Source organism: Cololabis saira, chromosome 24 (genome assembly GCF_033807715.1).
Source record: "Cololabis saira isolate AMF1-May2022 chromosome 24, fColSai1.1, whole genome shotgun sequence".
Taxonomy (NCBI): Eukaryota; Metazoa; Chordata; class Actinopteri; order Beloniformes; family Belonidae; genus Cololabis; species Cololabis saira.
Genome location: NC_084610.1, coordinates 2,913,324 through 2,930,874, shown reverse-complemented (window position 1 = coordinate 2,930,874; position 17,551 = coordinate 2,913,324). Strand labels below are relative to the sequence as shown.

The 17,551-nt window shown below is 40.7% G+C and overlaps 2 protein-coding genes across 2 annotated transcripts in view; one reads left to right on the top strand and one right to left on the bottom strand.

Annotated features, from left to right (window-relative positions):
• Positions 1–199: 199 nt before the first annotated feature.
• Positions 200–7,388, bottom strand: pjvk (pejvakin). The gene is made up of 6 exons (XM_061715948.1): positions 7,171–7,388; positions 5,786–5,981; positions 3,405–3,546; positions 1,385–1,502; positions 637–780; positions 200–565 (listed from the first exon to the last, which is right to left on the bottom strand). Exons 1-6 carry the CDS (start codon positions 7,379–7,381, stop codon positions 264–266), a joined length of 1,113 nt encoding a protein of 370 aa, XP_061571932.1. The 5' UTR covers positions 7,382–7,388; the 3' UTR covers positions 200–263.
• A 4,731-nt stretch (positions 7,389–12,119) lies between these two features.
• Positions 12,120–17,551, top strand: part of LOC133425418 (collagen alpha-2(V) chain-like) — a 56,137-nt gene continuing 50,705 nt past the window's right edge. The window contains exon 1 of the mRNA XM_061716267.1: positions 12,120–12,414. Within this exon, the coding sequence (XP_061572251.1) occupies positions 12,321–12,414 (94 nt within the window). The 5' untranslated portion in view covers positions 12,120–12,320. The remainder of the gene's footprint in view (positions 12,415–17,551) is intronic.

Sequence of the window (17,551 nt, the reverse complement as noted above, 5' to 3'; positions counted from 1 at the left end):
GAAATGAAGAAAAATTCAAGTCAGAAACAGTGGAAATAAAACATTTACACCAATGACACACTTGGAGCTGACTGAACCCTCACTGAATAATTCACCCGCTGGCCCGAGTGCAACAACACGCGTGTGGAAATGGACGGCGTCCAAAAGCAAACTGAAAACGATACACAGCGGCCAGAACGGGGCGGGGTTGTGTTTCCTGGGACGGGTTTTCATGGAGGCTCAGTGGACCAGATTGGTCTTGTAGTCCAGGAATCCTGGCGGTTTCACCTCAGAGTTTTGTGCCAGAGATCGAAACAGGGCACGACGTGCAGGCGGACGTATTTCTGCCCCCCGCCGGAGCACTCCAGGCAGCCGTACACGGTTTCCCGCCGCTGGCTGCCCATGCCGCACAGCGCGCAGGCGCCCTTGGGGATGTTGTGTTTGAGCAGGTTGACGCGCGTGTGAGAGCTTTCCCTCAGGTAGGCGGTGGACACGTCCGTCATGCTGGCCGCCTTCTCGTAGTAGTCGGTCACCACGTCGTCCAGGTAGGAGTCGGAGTGGGTCAGCTCCTCGAAGGTCCGGTCGTCTGCAGAGGATTGGTTTACAGTAAAGAAGTGCACGTGTCTTGATTTGACTTCACGAGCGGTGTGATCGAACCTGCCCTGAAGGGGTTTCCGTAGATGATCCCGGACAGGAACCGTCGCAGTCGACCCATGGAGAAGTGACCGATGTAACCGCCCAGCTGCTCCCGGATCTGCTCCCGCTCAAAACCGCCCTGGGACTCTGGAGCTACACAGATGTCTGAGGAGGAAGAAGAAGAAAACAAATGTGTCTGGAGCCGCAAAAAATGAAATGAGCCGAAAAGTCTTGTATAAGCCTTAGAATGATACAAGCTGCATGTTTCTATATTAGTTATAACTGGGGGAAGATTTTTTTTTTCATTATGCACTTCGAGAAAAAAGCTGAAATGTCGGGAAAAAAGTCAAAATTTCGAGAAAAAAGTTGAAATGTTGACAAAAAAGTCAAAATGTCGAGGAAATTTCCCGCGCTGTCCTGCGGATGTGACATCACATGACGCTGCATGTGCGTTCTCCCCGTTCTCCCGTGCCGGCTTCACTGTTGGCTGCAGTACCCCCGATGACCGTTGTGGCGAAGGGTGGCGCTAGAGAGTCTCATTTCTTAAAAGGAGCCTCATGCTCCTTTAAATTAAAAAAAGCAAGGTCTGGAATGAGGTTGCTAAACCTAAAAAGCCTCAGGTGCAAACGATGCAATCTGGTGGGTTTTTTTTACAGATTTTAACCCTACATCTCAAATCTTCTCCAACTTTCTTGTCCCTAAATCCTCAGATAAAAACTGTCTAATTAATGTGTGGTTTGCGGCTGCGATGGGGGGTCCTAGCTCCTACCGAGACGGCCGTCCAGGCGAACAAACAGCTGGCAGATGCTGAAGGCGATGGTGGTGTGAGCTGGAATGACGATGGCTTTGTCTCGACCTTTGGGGTTTCTGCCGTCGTCGATCTGAAACTGAAGCACAAAGAGCCGAGAGACTCAGCTGCACTTCAAAAAAACTGATGATTATTTAAAAAGAATGAAGAATTATGCACATATTTAAATATAACACTCAGTCTGGTTACATGCACATCTAAATCGAGCTATTGGCAACAGTCGAGCTAAGGATTGAACTGGAGATTCAGAGAAATCCAAGTAAACATGCACAAGAAGACAATCCATTAGAGTCGACTCCGCGGCGCTAGGTGGCGCCACACACACTTTCGCATTGTAATTCTTCCAGCACAATTAGGGAACAAGCGCGAAGGAGGACATGTGAAAAAATGGACGCTAATGATGCAGCAGCTATGTAAATGTCGTACATACTAAGCTGATCATGTTGCAGTAAGATGCAGCAAAGTCTCCCTCTTCTTCTTCTGTTACCGTGTTGTTGTGATGCCGTGACTGTTATTATTCCTGCTCCTGCGGGAATAATTCAGGCTGCTATCGGAAATACCGATTAGATACCAATACATTGTGCAAATATACCTTAATGTGCCCGGTAAATCTAAAAAAGCAAAAAAGTATATTTTAAATAGTTTAAGAATACAAGACATCACAGTCACTTATTTAGCTACTTAATTTAAAGTCAGATGTATACTGAGGTAGCGGCTTCATTCACAATACAGCCGAGCTGTTACAACAACAGAAAAACTAGAGTGTTTGAAAAAGGTGTTTCCATCACTAAAAAAGATCCTAAGTAAAATAATAAACCATTAAAATAAATAAGAGAATAATAAACAAAAATAAGAACTACTATAAAAATTTTAAAAAAGTGGTTCCTACCAGCAGCGTGTCATTTAAACAAAATCTGATTAGTTTAGTTACTTTCCACCGTATTCCTGTTACTGATAAACATTACCACAATTGACTGAAGTCTCAAAAGTATCAATATTTTAGTTTAAGAATCGATTTTGGAGCAGAGAGATCTGGTATCGGAAGTATCAATATTTCAGTATTGATCCCCACATCTATACCGAACAACTATACATGCCGAAGTAATTCGGATTAGGATGCATTATCTGGCACTAAAAGCTCAATCTTAAAGCAGCACAATGTAACTTTCAGCTTTTGTTGAGTTTGGCGGCTCCTTTGGACAAAAGCGGTAGTGCTTTACCAGAAAGAACTACATTTCCCATGAGCACCAGCGCGTACTGCCGGAAAACTCCTGTCCCCGTCGTGTGCATTTGTTTTGATAGTGAATGAAGACGGGACGGACTTTCAAAACTACTTTTCTGTTTCACCAAGTGAACAGACGGAACGCAAAAAAAAAGATGTTAAACTGCTGGAAAGGAACTGGAATTTACCGGGATACCTTAAACAAGGAAGCCAGGGACCGGTATATGGCTGCAGCCACAACACAGCAACGGGTTACCAGCTTCTGCTGAGCTCTGCGCTCCAAGCCCCGCCCATTTTCGTCTCGACTACGAATGGGGAAGGAGGGGGAAGTGACGTATGCCGTAAAGCAGTCAAAGCCGTAAAAATGTGTAGTTTTTTAGTGTGGCAGGGTTCCTACCATGCTCCTCAAAGTTACATAGTACCAGTGAAGGAGATACAGACCCCTCAGACCATGACAGAGGTTCATTAAACCTGTTGGAAGTTGATGTTCCATCACAATGATGATGATGAAATATTACATTAAGGTGGAAAAGTTACATAGAGGCAGAGCCGACGGGACAGGAGTTTTCCGGCAGTACGCGCTGGTGCTCATGGGAAATGTAGTGTTCTTTCTGGTAAAGCACTACCGCTTTTGTCCAAAAGATGACGCCAAACTCAGAAAAGCTGAAAGTTACGTTGTGCTGCTTTAATGACACGGATGTGTTTTGTAATAAAAACTACTTCTCTTTTACATTCTTATGAGTATTTTTACATTTTTACCCTCATGGTCGTCCCTCTCATGCCGGCGTGCACGGTCAGCGAGCACTGGCGGGTGGTTCTGATACTCTCCACCACCACACAGAGGACGCTGCGCCGGCTCTCCCTGGACTGACGGATCAGGCAGTGATCCAGGTCCACCTTCCTGCAGCAACACACGTCACAACATCTACGGCCTTTTGTCTCTCAGACTGTATCCTACTCTGGTATTTCTGCATGAGCAGCAGTGTAGAACCACACGATCATTTATTCATCCTTCTTCTCAGTTTCTGTCAGCCACCAAAAGGTCTGAGGTCAGGCACCAACTTATCGTTGATGTCAGGACAAAACATGCCAATCTATACAGTCATATTTGTAAAGGGACATTTTGGATACGCCTCTCTTTTCAAACAGATAACTGTTATGATACATATATATTCCCAAATAATTGACTAAAGCATTATCAAGATAGTTAGCATTTGACATCCAGTGATTAAAAAAACAAACTTGATCAAGTTAACCGTCGTATGCAAAAGTTTAGAGTTCCTCTCATAGTTTTTTGAGCAAAAACATGTTAAAAATCAATAACCTGATCATAACAGGTGCGACTATTAAACAAATGCAACAATACGTAACATTTTTTGCCATGATGATATTTATTTGACCCATGAAAAAATTTGAGAAAAAGGGTGGGCAATCTGAAGTACCTCCATGATCCAAAAGGTGTATCTATTAGAGTTTTTTCCGTGTGATATTTAAGTTTTGGTCAAATCCTGGGGTGATGGAAACGTGGCTATTGTCAGCTGTCTTGAATGGTTTCCACTGGTGAATTATTTCTCTTACTGTAGGATGTTGAATTTCTCTGGACTGATGAGCAGTAACTGTTGTTTCTCTAGGACTATAGCTTATGTTGTTCCCTCTTGGCACTATGCTAACACACAGTTGAATGCTTCAGATCAGTAAAATGCTTTATCGTCTGATTTTATACAGGTTTGTACCTGCTGATGATCAATTCATCAAGGGCTGATGGTTGGTAGCGCCTGCTACTAGTTACCCTTTTTAAAGCAGCACAATGTAACTTTCAGCTTTTGTTGAGTTTGGCGGCTCCTTTGGACAAAAGCGGTAGTGCTTTACCAGAAAGAACACTACATTTCCCATGAGCACCAGCGCGTACTGCCGGAAAACTCCTGTCCCCGTCGCTGCATTTGTTTTGATAGTGAATGAAATAAGACGGGACGGACTTTCAAAACTACTACTTCTATTTTCAGCGGTCGTTTGCAGGATGGATAGCGAAGAGGTAATGTATCTATTTTTGGATAAACAATATAATATGACGATGTTGAAAATCACTAAGTTCAACTTGGTTTTATTAGTGAAGTCCCCCCGCCCCCCTGTCCTGTTTCAGAGAGATAATGCTCCTCAAACTACAAACTCATACGCTAGTCCAACATACTTACTGACAAAATAAAGAAATACTTTATAACCTGTGAATAACTGAATGTTTTGCAGATCAGCCCTGCACAATTTTACAGTTCTCAGGAAAAATAGTAGAAATGTTCTATACGTTTTCTTTGCATTGCATTCTTTCCTCTAGTGCTGTAATTCTATTCCATTGTATTATTATTTTATAAAGCTTCCTCATTGCAAATTACACAATTTTATGATCACTATTATTATTCTGTGTCTGTTGTTGATATTGTCAGTAATTTTAGAATTACCAAAACCACGCCAGCGAGTGAACGCCGGGACAATGTTTATTCTTGTCCGGGTATTTAGCTTGTTACTCTCCCGCTTTCTTTTTTCACCTCCTCCAATAAAGCTTTTATTTTCTTGGGTTTTTCCGCTGCTTGGGCCATGACACCAGCTTCTGCTGAGCTCTGAGCTCCACGCCCCGCCCAGCTTTGGTCTGGACTACGAATCAGGAAGGAGGGGGAAGTGACGTATGCCGTAAAGCAGTCAAAGCCGTAAAAATGTGTAGTTTTTTAGTGTGGCAGGGTTCCTACCATGCTCCTCAAAGTTACATAGTGCCAGTGAAGGCGATACAGACCCCTCAGACCATGACAGAGGTTCATTAAACCTGTTGGAAGTTGATGTTCCATCACAATGATGATGATGAAATATTACATTAAGCTGGAAAAGTTACATAGTGCTGCTTTAAAACCTGCAGAAGCAGTGAGGGGGAACTTAGTATTGTCCACACCGATCTATTCTTTTTGGACTAATTTTATGAAATAAATAATGGTAGGCTGAGAAAAAGCGATATGTGGTTGTTTGTCTGAGGTTTTATGGGCTCCATCCTTGGACTTTTATGATCAGACGATCCCAGTATTGCACATGGGAGACCTCAGCACACGTGTCATTTAAGACAAGGAGAAACCACACTGGCACGTAGTGTCTCTGGATACCTGGAGTTAAGTTCTCGTAGTAAAGTGGGCACCTCCAGCTCGTGTTTGGTCACGATGCCGAAGGAAGCTTTGACGGCCACGGAGTCGGACCCGCTGATGTTGAAGCCCACGTCGCTGATAATGTGGTTCCCTAATCGCCCGTTCAGGGCTACGTCAGACCTATCCTCGTAGTTCAGGAGCTGATAGGACGAGACTCCTGGGAGGAAAAAAAATATTACTTCAAACTGAGTTTTAGATTTATGAAAATAAATATCCCAGTTTTCTTGTTTCACTTTTTCACAGCTGTAATGAGGTTATATTGTAAGATTAGTATACAATTTCACACAGTAACACAATGTTTACACTATAGAATATTAATAATAATAAATGCATCAATATAGATAATTGATATCTGATTATTAAAATTCTTAACATAGATCCAAATTATAAGTACTGTGGAAATCACAGCATTTTTTTTTTTAAACAATACCTTAAAAAGAAAGGATACGTCCCTGCTTATCACTCCATTTTGAATCTAAAAACATGTTTAACTATTTGGAGACATTTGGAAATATCCACCGTATTGATAAGTTTGTTTAAAGCAACGTTCCATCTATCCAAAACAGACTATTGACACTGTATGTTAAACTACAACAAACTGTAGTTCCTCGCCTTTCCACAGGGGGCGGCCAATCCCCAGAGACCTCACAGTTAAAACGTCCAATTATGCAACAGAATAAAACCTTTGTACAACCTGAACTACAAAAAAAAAAAAAAAAAACAGTTTTGGTGTCCATAACTAGAGTTCCCAACCATGGGGGGATTTTTTTCAGACCACATCAGGTAAAATTACACAAAACAATAGTTAGTCTATTTTAGTTTAGTTTAGTTTATTTATTTAGCAATATAAGACAAATTGAACAATAAATGTAAAAACATTGAAATAACATGCAAGGAAAGGAAGAAGCCTGGTGGCTTCTATAGAATCCTTTCATATATGAATAAAAAACTAAACAAAAGCTACACAAAGGAGAGTAAAAAACCAAAAAACACAAAAGAAAATGTAACTCAGATTAAATAATAAACACTACAAAGATGAAACAATAAGAACGTTTTTTAAAATTTTGAATATTGGCAAGGATGGTGATGATTTAAGAGATTTATTGAGTGAATTCCACAAGTGGGGGAAGATGTATGTTTACATGTTCTACAAAACGGTAAATTAAAATCATCTTTGTGCCTTGTGGCATAAGAATGAATATCGGAATGAATACAAAAAAAAATATGAAAAGAAGAAGGAAGATCTTGTATATAATGTTTTTATTTGAACATGAATAAACATGTTTGAAAAATGTTAATTTTATTGAGGGATAATACTTAAAGGGGAGCAGATGTGTGACCTTTACCTGCTGTGATCTCCTTTTCCCCCACAAGGATGTCCTTCAGCGAGAAGGGAGTTGAGGCGTATTTGTTCTTCTTCCAGAAATGCTTCTTCCTCTTCCTGGTCACCAGACTGAGGGGCTGGTAGCGGTCGGCCTCGCTGAGGCCGGGGACGGGGATCAGCCTCCCCGTGTCTCCCACCTGCTTCACAAAGTTCTTAGTGGCTGCAGCAAACATTTTCAACTAATCACAAACTGCAAGAAGCCATGCACGTCTGCTGCTCTTGCTTGCTCAGCTGTTCTCCTCTCAAGAGGGACGTAAATTCAGGCTGTTCTTTCAGACTCGTGTAAAGATGAATAATAGATGCGTAAGGCGATACGGGGCAAGGTGAGTGTGTGTTAAACTCATAGATGGCTCGAGGCCTGCAGCTTCCTGTCATGTGACGAACACATACACATGGGTTTTATCTGCAGAAGACACAAATGTTTTACCACATGGACGCTTACTATGAATAGATCTATATCTTGTCATGAGCAGAAGCTGCATGTTTGGCTCCGACTCTAACACACAAACCATCTGCTCCCACACAAACCTGTCTTTAGCGAGCCTGGAAAACGGTCCGGACTGTTTCTTTTTTTGGGGATGTCTCGATGGTTTAGTTTGGATGTTTTCCACCTTTCTGACTGGTAGAGTCCCCTGGCTGCGTGTGTGTCCGCGGCTCTTGTGGTCTCGCTGCCATCTCGTCTCTACGGCCAGAAATAGGCGCGCTGTACGTTTGAAGTTGCTACGTTTTCTTGCCACATGAGCTGAGCTGAGGTCAGTATTAGTTTTATGGAAATCACGCCCCCCTTTCATTTTCACTCGCAGGCTAAAACGGGTCAGTAATTGCTTGAAAGTATAATTCAAAGATTAAAGAAGCTGATTTTGCTGTAACTCGGTACGGTATTTAGGCTCTTTAAACGTTACAGTAACACCACTTGACTCGGGCTATTTGCTGGAGGGATTATATCTCTGAAGGGCCAGGGGAAAGTGGTTCGAGGTTGAGGATTTCTGCCCTAAGAAATGATCCCAGAGGGAAGGATGGTCGGTCCGATGGTCAATTACCTAAAAAATTATCACACGAAGGTTTAAAATGGTAATATTTTACAGAATATATAAAAACTTGAACGATGGATTTCTGTCGTCACTGGTCATACTTGTATGTTTATGTAAAAGGGGTTAAATCAGAATGACTAGAAGGCAGAAAGAGACGTTTTCTTGGGGAAGATGTTTCATCAGCCGCCTGGTTGAAGCAGCGAGACATGAGTACGAGATTATTTGCATCTCAGAGGTCAGAGGTGGGTAGTAACGAGTTACATTTACTCCGTTACATTTACTTGAGTAAGTTTTGGGAAATGTTGTACTTTTAGGAGTAGTTTTGAATCACTATACGTTTTACTTTTACTTGAGTAGATTTGTGAAGAAGAAACTGTTCCTCTTACTCCGCTACATTAGGCTACGTTGAGCTGTTACTTTTCTTTTATCCCTTTTATCCGCGTACGCGTCAATCTCATGACATCACTGGGTGATTCTTTGGGAAAAATGTTAGTTTTTGCATGTTTTGTCACATTTACACAGACTCAAACACACACAGAGTTTCTATGAGTTCATGTTTGTTCTAGTTCTGCTGGTTAAAAAAGAAAAGTACAAAGGCTTGAAATTTTGTGCAACTTGTGCTTAATTTATTTTTTTATTCTGTTATTATTTAAATATTTATTAAAGTACTTGAATTTATTTTAAGATTATTTTAATTTAAGCTATTTTTTATTAATTTTAATTTATTTTATTCTTTTATTGATTTAATTTGCCTGAAGATGATTATTTTGTACTTTTGTCTGTTTGAATGGTTGTGTTAAAAAAATAAATCAGATGTTACTCAACAGTTACTCAGTACTTGAGTAGTTTGTTCACCAAGTACTTTTTTACTTTTACTCAAGTCATTATTTGGATGACTACTTTTTACTTCTACTTGAGTCCTATTATTCTGAAGTAACAGTACTTTTACTTGAGTACAGTTTTTGGCTCCTCTACCAGCTCTGCTCACCCCCCGTATAATATAATATAATATAATATAATCTAAGCCGTCTGAGGGGCAGAGAGGCGGTTGGGCAGGATAGTGGGTGTACAAAGATGCTGACTGAAGTTTATTTCATGGGCCACAGTTGTGGGAGGAACTAAAAACAGTTTTGGTCGTCATGGTAGAGTCTTATTTACCTTATTAGGTCAAATTGTTTGAATCCACCAATCTAAGGATAATAAGGGGTGTGGTGTTTCATGATCTGAACGGACCCCATTCATCCCTTTTGCTTCAGAGCATTTTACTCTGGATGAAATTGACATGTGAGCTTTCAGTAAATATCTAATTCAACTTGTAAAACTGATCATTTGTTGCGCTGGAAGCTGTGGAAACAGAGCACCAAACCCAGCCTGCTGTCGGGGCTGTATCAGCCGCGGGTCCAAGGCCTCAGCTCTGCAGCTCCAGCTCAACTAACCAGCTTCTGCTGAGCGTCGTGTTGTCCTACCAGTTGCTCGGCTGGTTCTTCTGCCCATTTCCCCAGTTTTGGATGAACCAGGTTTGGGTGGATTTCCTGCTGATGTGGTGTCATCTAGACCAGGGGTCGACAACCCAAAATGTAGAAAGAGCCATATTGGACCAAAAACACAAAAAACAAATATGTCTGGAGCTGCAAAAAATGAAAAGTCTTGTAGCCTATAAGCCTTAGAATGAAGACAACACATGCTGCATGTTTCTATATTAGTTATAACTGGGTCCTCGGCTGCAAATGTAGCATGTTAATGTCTTTCCACATGACTCTTTTTGTTACGCAAATCTATGGAAGAGTGTTAGGGCCATGCGGGAGAAAAATAAAAATAATATTTTAGCGGAGGAAGATTTTTTTTTCATTATGCACTTCGAGAAAAAAGGCAAAATGTCGAGAAAAAAGTCAAATGTCAAGAAAAAAGTCAAAAATTTTTGAAAAAAGTCGAAATGTCAAGAAAAAAGTAAAAAAGTCGAGAAAAAAGTTGAAATGTTGAGATTAATGTTGAAGTACAATTTCGAGAAAAAACTCGAAATGTCGAGAAAAAAGTTGAAATGTTGAGAAAAAAGGCACAGTTTTGACTTTATTCTTGAAATTGTATTTCAACATTAATCTCAACATTTCGACTATTTTCTAAGTGCATAATGAAAAAAAAATCTTCTCCTCTCAAATATTTTTCCTCCTGCATGGCCCTGATACTCTTCCGTACAAATCGTCGTTAACAGAAATGTTGAAATGTAATATTTATTCTACACATTTTTACAGCGTTGGAAAACATGTTTGTGTCATGTTTGTCCTCCTACAGAAACCATGTTAAAACCAAAAATATATTTCCCTCCCCCATCGATATCCATTTTCAAACATTTTTGAAAAAGCTCCAGGAGCCACTAGGGCGGCGCTAAAGAGCTGCATGCGGCTCTAGAGCCGCGGGTTGCCGACCCCTGATCTATACCTACAAATAAAACGACTTAAAACCAGTCGCCAAGAAGACCTTCAAGTGACATCACAGGAGGCGTGTCTGGTTTTATTTCATCAATGTTTTAAATGAATTTGAAGAAACAGTTTACCGAGCTGTTTCATGTATTATTGTTGCATAAAATTATACGTTCACGAAGCAAAAAAGTCTGAATGTGCAGAAGCTGCATGGGCTCTGGTCCTCCCTCTGCTTCAGCCGCCAGTCCTGGATGGCTCTCTGATAATGGGAAAGCAGTCTGTCCTTGAAGCACCTGAAACACTTCCTGCCTTGTTCACTAAGGAAGCAAACAAGATGCACCTAATCCACCGAGAGAAATGTGAGTTCGGGAAAGGATTTACAACCCCAAACCGTAGCGAACGTGGAGAGGACAGTTGTCTCGGAGGTGGGGTCCACGGCAGATCCATCCTGGTGTAGCTCCGTCCTCTCCCTCTGGGACATCGCCCCAGAGAGTAACGGTCTGGCTGAAATACTGACCTGGCAGGGTTTGGGCCTGGAGAAGCCATTAAATGGATGTTAAATGCACACTAAACCACATGACCTGAAGTGTAAAGATGTACGTGCGTTTGTTAGATCCTTTCAGGTATTATAAAAATACAGGACTGTCTCAGAAAATTAGAATATTTTGATAAAGTTCTTTATTTTCTGTAATGCAATTAAAAAAACAGAAATGTCATACATTCTGGATTCATTACAAATCAACTGAAATATTGCAAGCCTTTTATTATTTTAATATTGCTGATTATGGCTTACAGTTTAAGATTAAGATTCCCAGATTATTCAAGTTTTTTGAGATAGGATATTTGAGTTTTCTTAAACTGTAAGCCATGATCAGCAATATTAAAATAATAAAAGGCTTGCAATATTTTAGTTGATTTGTAATGAATCCAGAATGTATGACATTTTTTTTTTTGTAATTGCATTACAGAAAATCACAATATTCAAATTTTCTGAGACAGTCCTGTAAAGAATTCATAAAAACTGCTTGTTGTCTGTAAACAGAACTCAAAACGTATCAGAGCAACCAAAACAAAGACCGTAAAACACCAAGTCATCCTGAAGTAAACTATCTTCTACAGAAAATGTAAATAACATAATTATTCAGGTTGGTTTTTACAGCAGATTATCCATTGATGACATCAAAAATATATTCTAAAAGACCTAAAGCATCCTTAAACCCCGTAAAAGTACATAAATCCTCCACCAGACACGCGTCTTGCACTTGTAAAAGCAACAAAACCCTTTATCTTTGAAGTATCTCTCCTTTCATCGGTCTTGAATGGACAAATTTCCCGAGCCTTTAATTAGTCCCTTTCATTGGAGTCGACTGCAGGGGCTGCAGCAGGAGGAGGCCGGGCTGGAAATAAAGCATGAAGAAATGATGAGAGAGCAGATTAGAGGGAAGGAGGTAGTCTGAGAGTCCGAGGGAGGGATTGGTGGCACAGAACACAGAGCTTGTTTCAGTCTGCACTAGATCGCTCATCCAGGAGCCTGTTGCACTCAGGGATACTTGGCTTTCTCAGCCTGGATGCTGTAGCCCGGACTCAGACTCAGGCTCCCGTCGACTCCCTCGCCTGCTCTTGAGCAGCTTTGTTTGAGGACACTGCAGGTCCGGCCTGCAGACATGGGCCCGTCACTTCCCTCTAGGATTACTGTGTGCCTGGCACTCACCTTGGCTCAGGTGATTGCTGTGACCTGCCAGGAACATATCAACAATGGTGAGTGACGAGTACGAAAATGGCTCCACGTGCCTGCCCTCCGATTGGCTTTCTGCTGATACCTGACTTGTTTCAGTTTATAAAGTTTCTCTGCCTCTGCAGGTTTTTTGCTGTGACATATTTGTCCTTGTTATGTCTTTACATGCACACATTTTATAAAATAAAATCCTTTTCTCCTGTAAGATCAAACTGCTGCTCTGATTTCCAACAACTGTACTAAACTCCAGTCTTGTGCAAGATTAAACCCACACCTACAACTGAGGTCAGAGAGGCAAATTAAGCCTTGAATGAAACCATTTTCTTGTCTGTGCTGCTAAAAGCCATTAGGGTGATGTCTAAGAGTGTGAACTGTCCAAAGGGTTTGACTCCTGTCAAGGTTTTCCACAACTTTCCAGGAAGAAAAAGTCATAGTAAAGTGGTAATCATGCCTGATATCCAGCCTAAACTGAGGCAATCCCCAGATTTGGGAGATGAAAGATGTGACTTTTCCTGTTTGTTTTTCTAAAATAAAAGGTCCAAAGTGGATGAGGTCAAAAATACTTTCTCCCCCGACAGGCTTGGGCTCACTCTAAAGAGCGTGCAGGGCTGCCTGGTCTATTTCAGTGCGAGGTCCAGGCACAATGAGAGGGTTGTGAGTGCCACGGCTATAATGATGTGGCGTTGTGGAGGGGACGGACAGAAGCAGGCCACTAATTTTGGTCAGACTTCAGGCCAGAGGCAGACAAGACACACCCAAAGGGAGAGCATGCTTGATATGAAATATGCGTCCCCTGCTTATGCTTAAGCTGCACCTCCAGTGGAGCATGCACGCTGCAGAGGGAGAGGGAGGTAAAAACATCCCTCACAGACGGGTGGGCCACTTGTTTCACGGTCTGGATTTATTATATTCTAGTGCAGTGATGCCAAGGGCAGGCATGAGCTCCACTTGTGGCCTGCTGCTTGTATTCTCTTTAGACATTACCTGCCCCCTGACAAACATAGGGGTAAGGTTACTTAGATTATAGACTTCATTTGGCTTTTAAATGTATTAATTTCTCAAGAAAAACATGAATTGCCATGGAAACCGTGAAGCTTGTGCTGACAGCTTAGCTTAGCATAAAGTGGGAACAGAGGAAACTTATAGCCTGATTGAAACACCTTAAAATGTACCTTTTATTGAGTTATATTTAATATGTCTACAACATTTCAATGTATTTATTGAATATATAAGTAAATAAACAGAGAGAAGAGTTCACTCATCCCACCTGACTCTAATTAAAGGACTAACAAAGGGAATCACTCTATATAGGTTGGATACTAAAACTTTACAAGTTGTTAGTAACTTTGGAAACAACGTTCAGCCAAAAAATAAAAAAGATGCACACGTTTAAATCAATTCAAAAAACTACAGACCAAATGATAGATAGTTAATAACAGATCTGACGTTATGTAACGCTGCAACTTTAGAACTACTACTTGCTCTGTACTACATCGGGAGTTTTGTAGCACAGAGATATAAAATGATATGTTTCCAGATTAAACTATTTAACTGATTAAAGTAATTAAAGTAAGTAACTTTTATCTCATCCTGCGGTGCAGGAACAGTATGGATCCTGGATGTCTAGGCATATTTAAGTCCCATTTGAATGCTGCTAACACAAGGTGGTCCCTTCGTGTCTGATATTTATTTTAAAAAATCTTTGGAAAAGCTTTTCCATGGGAAGCAGTGGTTGTAAAAGCTAAACAGCCCTGACACCGGCCGTTTCTCACTTCCCAAGTGTGTAAGTACGGAGTTAGGAAGTCCATACTCATGAGTTTATTCATTGCTCCTGCTCAAGTCTTTATAACCATTACTTTATACGATGTGTTTTAATGGATTTTACCTCTTTGTATTCCAGCTGTGTTATCAATAAAGAGAGGGAAAAGAAAAAAAACTACAAAAATGTCGGAGGAAATTTTTAAATACACTTTATCTTTATAACTTCACCACAAATATAAAGTTTTAATGCAGATATTCTCATATGAAACAAAAATAAAGTTATTATTTTCCCTTGTCAGCATGAAATGCATTATAGGATGCATCCTCCATAAAATGGGCGGAGCAAGAACACATCCGGGCATTTTATCTGCTTAGATGCATTCATGCGATCCGACAGTTCTTCGGCTTCAGATGACGACGTTTCACAAGAACACAAGTTCACGCAACGCATATTGAGAAAGGGTCATTCTCCGAGTTAGCAACAGTAACTAAGTACTGATAAGTAATTTCTTGACTGTTTGGCTGACAGTATCCATGTTTCACTTCTCAGAAACACAAGTACGGATTTGTAAGTACGAGTTGGGTTAACGTAGTTTGGAGAACGCAAGAACGCATCTCTTTCTGCAACAGGAACAGCAGCGTACTTTTGTTCTTCCATATGGTTCCATAAAATGGCCAGAGCAACATTTCATCTGTTGTTGCTCAGGTGCATTATTCCCATTGAACAGGTGACGACGTTTCACAAGAACCCATACTGAGAAACGGCCATTGTGCCAAGCTATCATTCTATTCATTCAAGAATTTTTTAAAATTCAACCTTTTTTTTCTAATTTAAAAAAAAATGTATCTTATTATCCTTTCTTTTTATTTTGACTTATTTCAGCATCCTAACAGGTCGTTAGAGTTTAAAACAACAAATCCACAATGATATAGTAGCTAAAAACATTTAAAGCTTTTGAGCCTATTCTAACCTCAAATAACTTTAAGTATATAAATATCTATTTATGCAAATTTAAAGGTAATTCTAGGTGTGTTTTTGAAGCAACATTTAATTACAATTAAATTACCTCTATGTGTCAACATGACACCTTAATAATCCAAAAAGAGTCAGATAAATAAGATTTCATGTCACTTTACCCTCCTTCAAGCTGCATAATTACTTTATTTTACTTATAGTTAGTCTTAAAAATAAATGATAACATCTGGAACCACAATCCTTAAAAGATAAATACAAAAAAAGAAGATTATAGTCATGATACACGCTATACTTGCACTACATTTACTCTACCTGCTTTGTACTTTTGCTTTTGTGGACTAACTTCACTAATAAAAAGCTCTGGTACACTTGCAAAAGTTTGGTCAAATTATTTTTCTTCTAAACAAAAATACAAATAAAAAGGGCCAAATATTGAATAAAAAAGCAGAAGATGAGAGTATGTGCAGCTCCTGGACATTTCTCTCCCAGCCTCCGAGGTGAAGGGGTTTCATGGCGGGACGTTTCTCCGGGTGTGGCACCAAGTTGCTCTACCAAAAAAAGTCAAACCACAAGTTGTGTCCAAGGCCAACATATAATACAGCTGCTGCGGTTTCCCCTGAAATAACTGCAGCTTTAGAAAACGGTGCTTTTCCGTGGGGTGAGGCTGCACCACATAATTAGTACTTAGGGATGTCATTAAACTGAGCAGATTTAAATGCTCTCGCGAAGCCTGGAGCGCAAGCAGGTGGCCGCCAAACTCGCTTCATTCAACTCTGCTCAGTTTTCTGACAGATTTAGGATTGCTTTGAGGAGGATTTATGGGGGCAAAGTGAAGTATTTGGGGAAACAATTAACCGAGGAAGGTTATTCTGATTTAACTTTTGGTTTTCTTTTAATATTTAAGGGAGCTCTGCGTTCTCTCGCTGCTATCTGAGTTTTGAGACCTCACAGACTCGTGCACATCGTTAGACGGAGCCTCCAGTAATTGGCTAACTGAAACTACAGGCTTCATCTGCTTAATGTCAAAAGTCAAGCAATGATAGACATTTCTGTCGCAGAGATGATTGCACATTTGCAGACGTTTATAGTAAAATTCACAGCCAGGAGCCGTCAAGTTCAACCACAGTCTAGTCACTGACTGGCACCTAGAACAGCCTGCAGTTTAGCAGCAATTTGCCTCAAAGTGCCTCTCTTACAGAGCTGTGGAGTGTTGTTTTTGTAAAGTCTTTTTCTTTTGCTATGTATTTATTAAGCAAAACATACATTGGCCTTCTTAAAATGTGCCCTGCAACATCGTCGTGCTTTTATCAGGAAAGGTTCCTGGTTTGATCTGCAAAAGGCCGAGTTCACAAGATTTAAAAACAAAAAATACTTGTACAATTGGTGTAATTTTCTCTTAAATGCTCTGGGTCATAGTTGTGGGGCGTCTCAGTATACGGGTGACTCATTTAATTCCACTTTTTCCTCTTTTCTTATCAGCGAAGAAAGGTCAGGAGTAATATAAAGTGACTTTGATACATGTTCTCAAGAATTACGTCTTTGGCAGGTTTGAGGTTTCTGCTTTTTTTACTGAAGGAAGTAGTTATCTGTACACTTAGCATCCATTATGTGGTACTATTTTTAGGGCGCGCTCACACTAGTTAACCTGCTCTGTGCCGTACGGACGCATGGTGGAACCGCCCTCCTGCACGCGCTTCCCTCCACGTCCAAGACTCAAGACAACTTTATTTATCCCTTAAAGGGCAATTTGATTCGGCAGCTCGCGCCCAAACACACACATAACACACACGTAACACGTTCAATAGAAACATAGAGAAAGTTAAAAAGCTGGCTACAGCACGGTCGCAGCTCGTACAGCACGAACATCATCACGTCACATCACCGTCTCAAAGAAGCAGCACAACAGAAAAGAGCAGAGAAAACATAAAGTCTTTGTGAGTTTTTTTAGCTTAGCTGCAGCCCTCTCACAGGTTTGGATGAAGCTTGATTGTCACAAGAAATGTAATGTAAAAGAGACGTTTGCTACCCCCTTACACCCTGGCATCGCCTCTCCAGCCCTCCTTGATCTGAGGTTTAGCTCTGGGCTTTACTTTGGCTTTGGCTTTGAAAGCTAAATCAGCAGCTCTTTTATTTTTTTATTTAACCTTTGTTTAACCAGGAAGTCCCATTGAGATACCAGATCTCTTTTGCAAGGGAGACCTGGCCAAGACAACAGCAGCAATAAAATACACAATACAACATACATTACTCAAAAACCAACATCAAACGGTATATCCATTTTACAGATAACTACATTCTTCAAGTAAGTTGTTTCGTAACAAAGATTTAAATTCGCCAATCGAAACCAGGGTGCTTAAAGGAGCATGAGGCTCCTTTTAAGAAATGAGACTCTCTAGCGCCACCCTTCACCACGACGGCCGTCG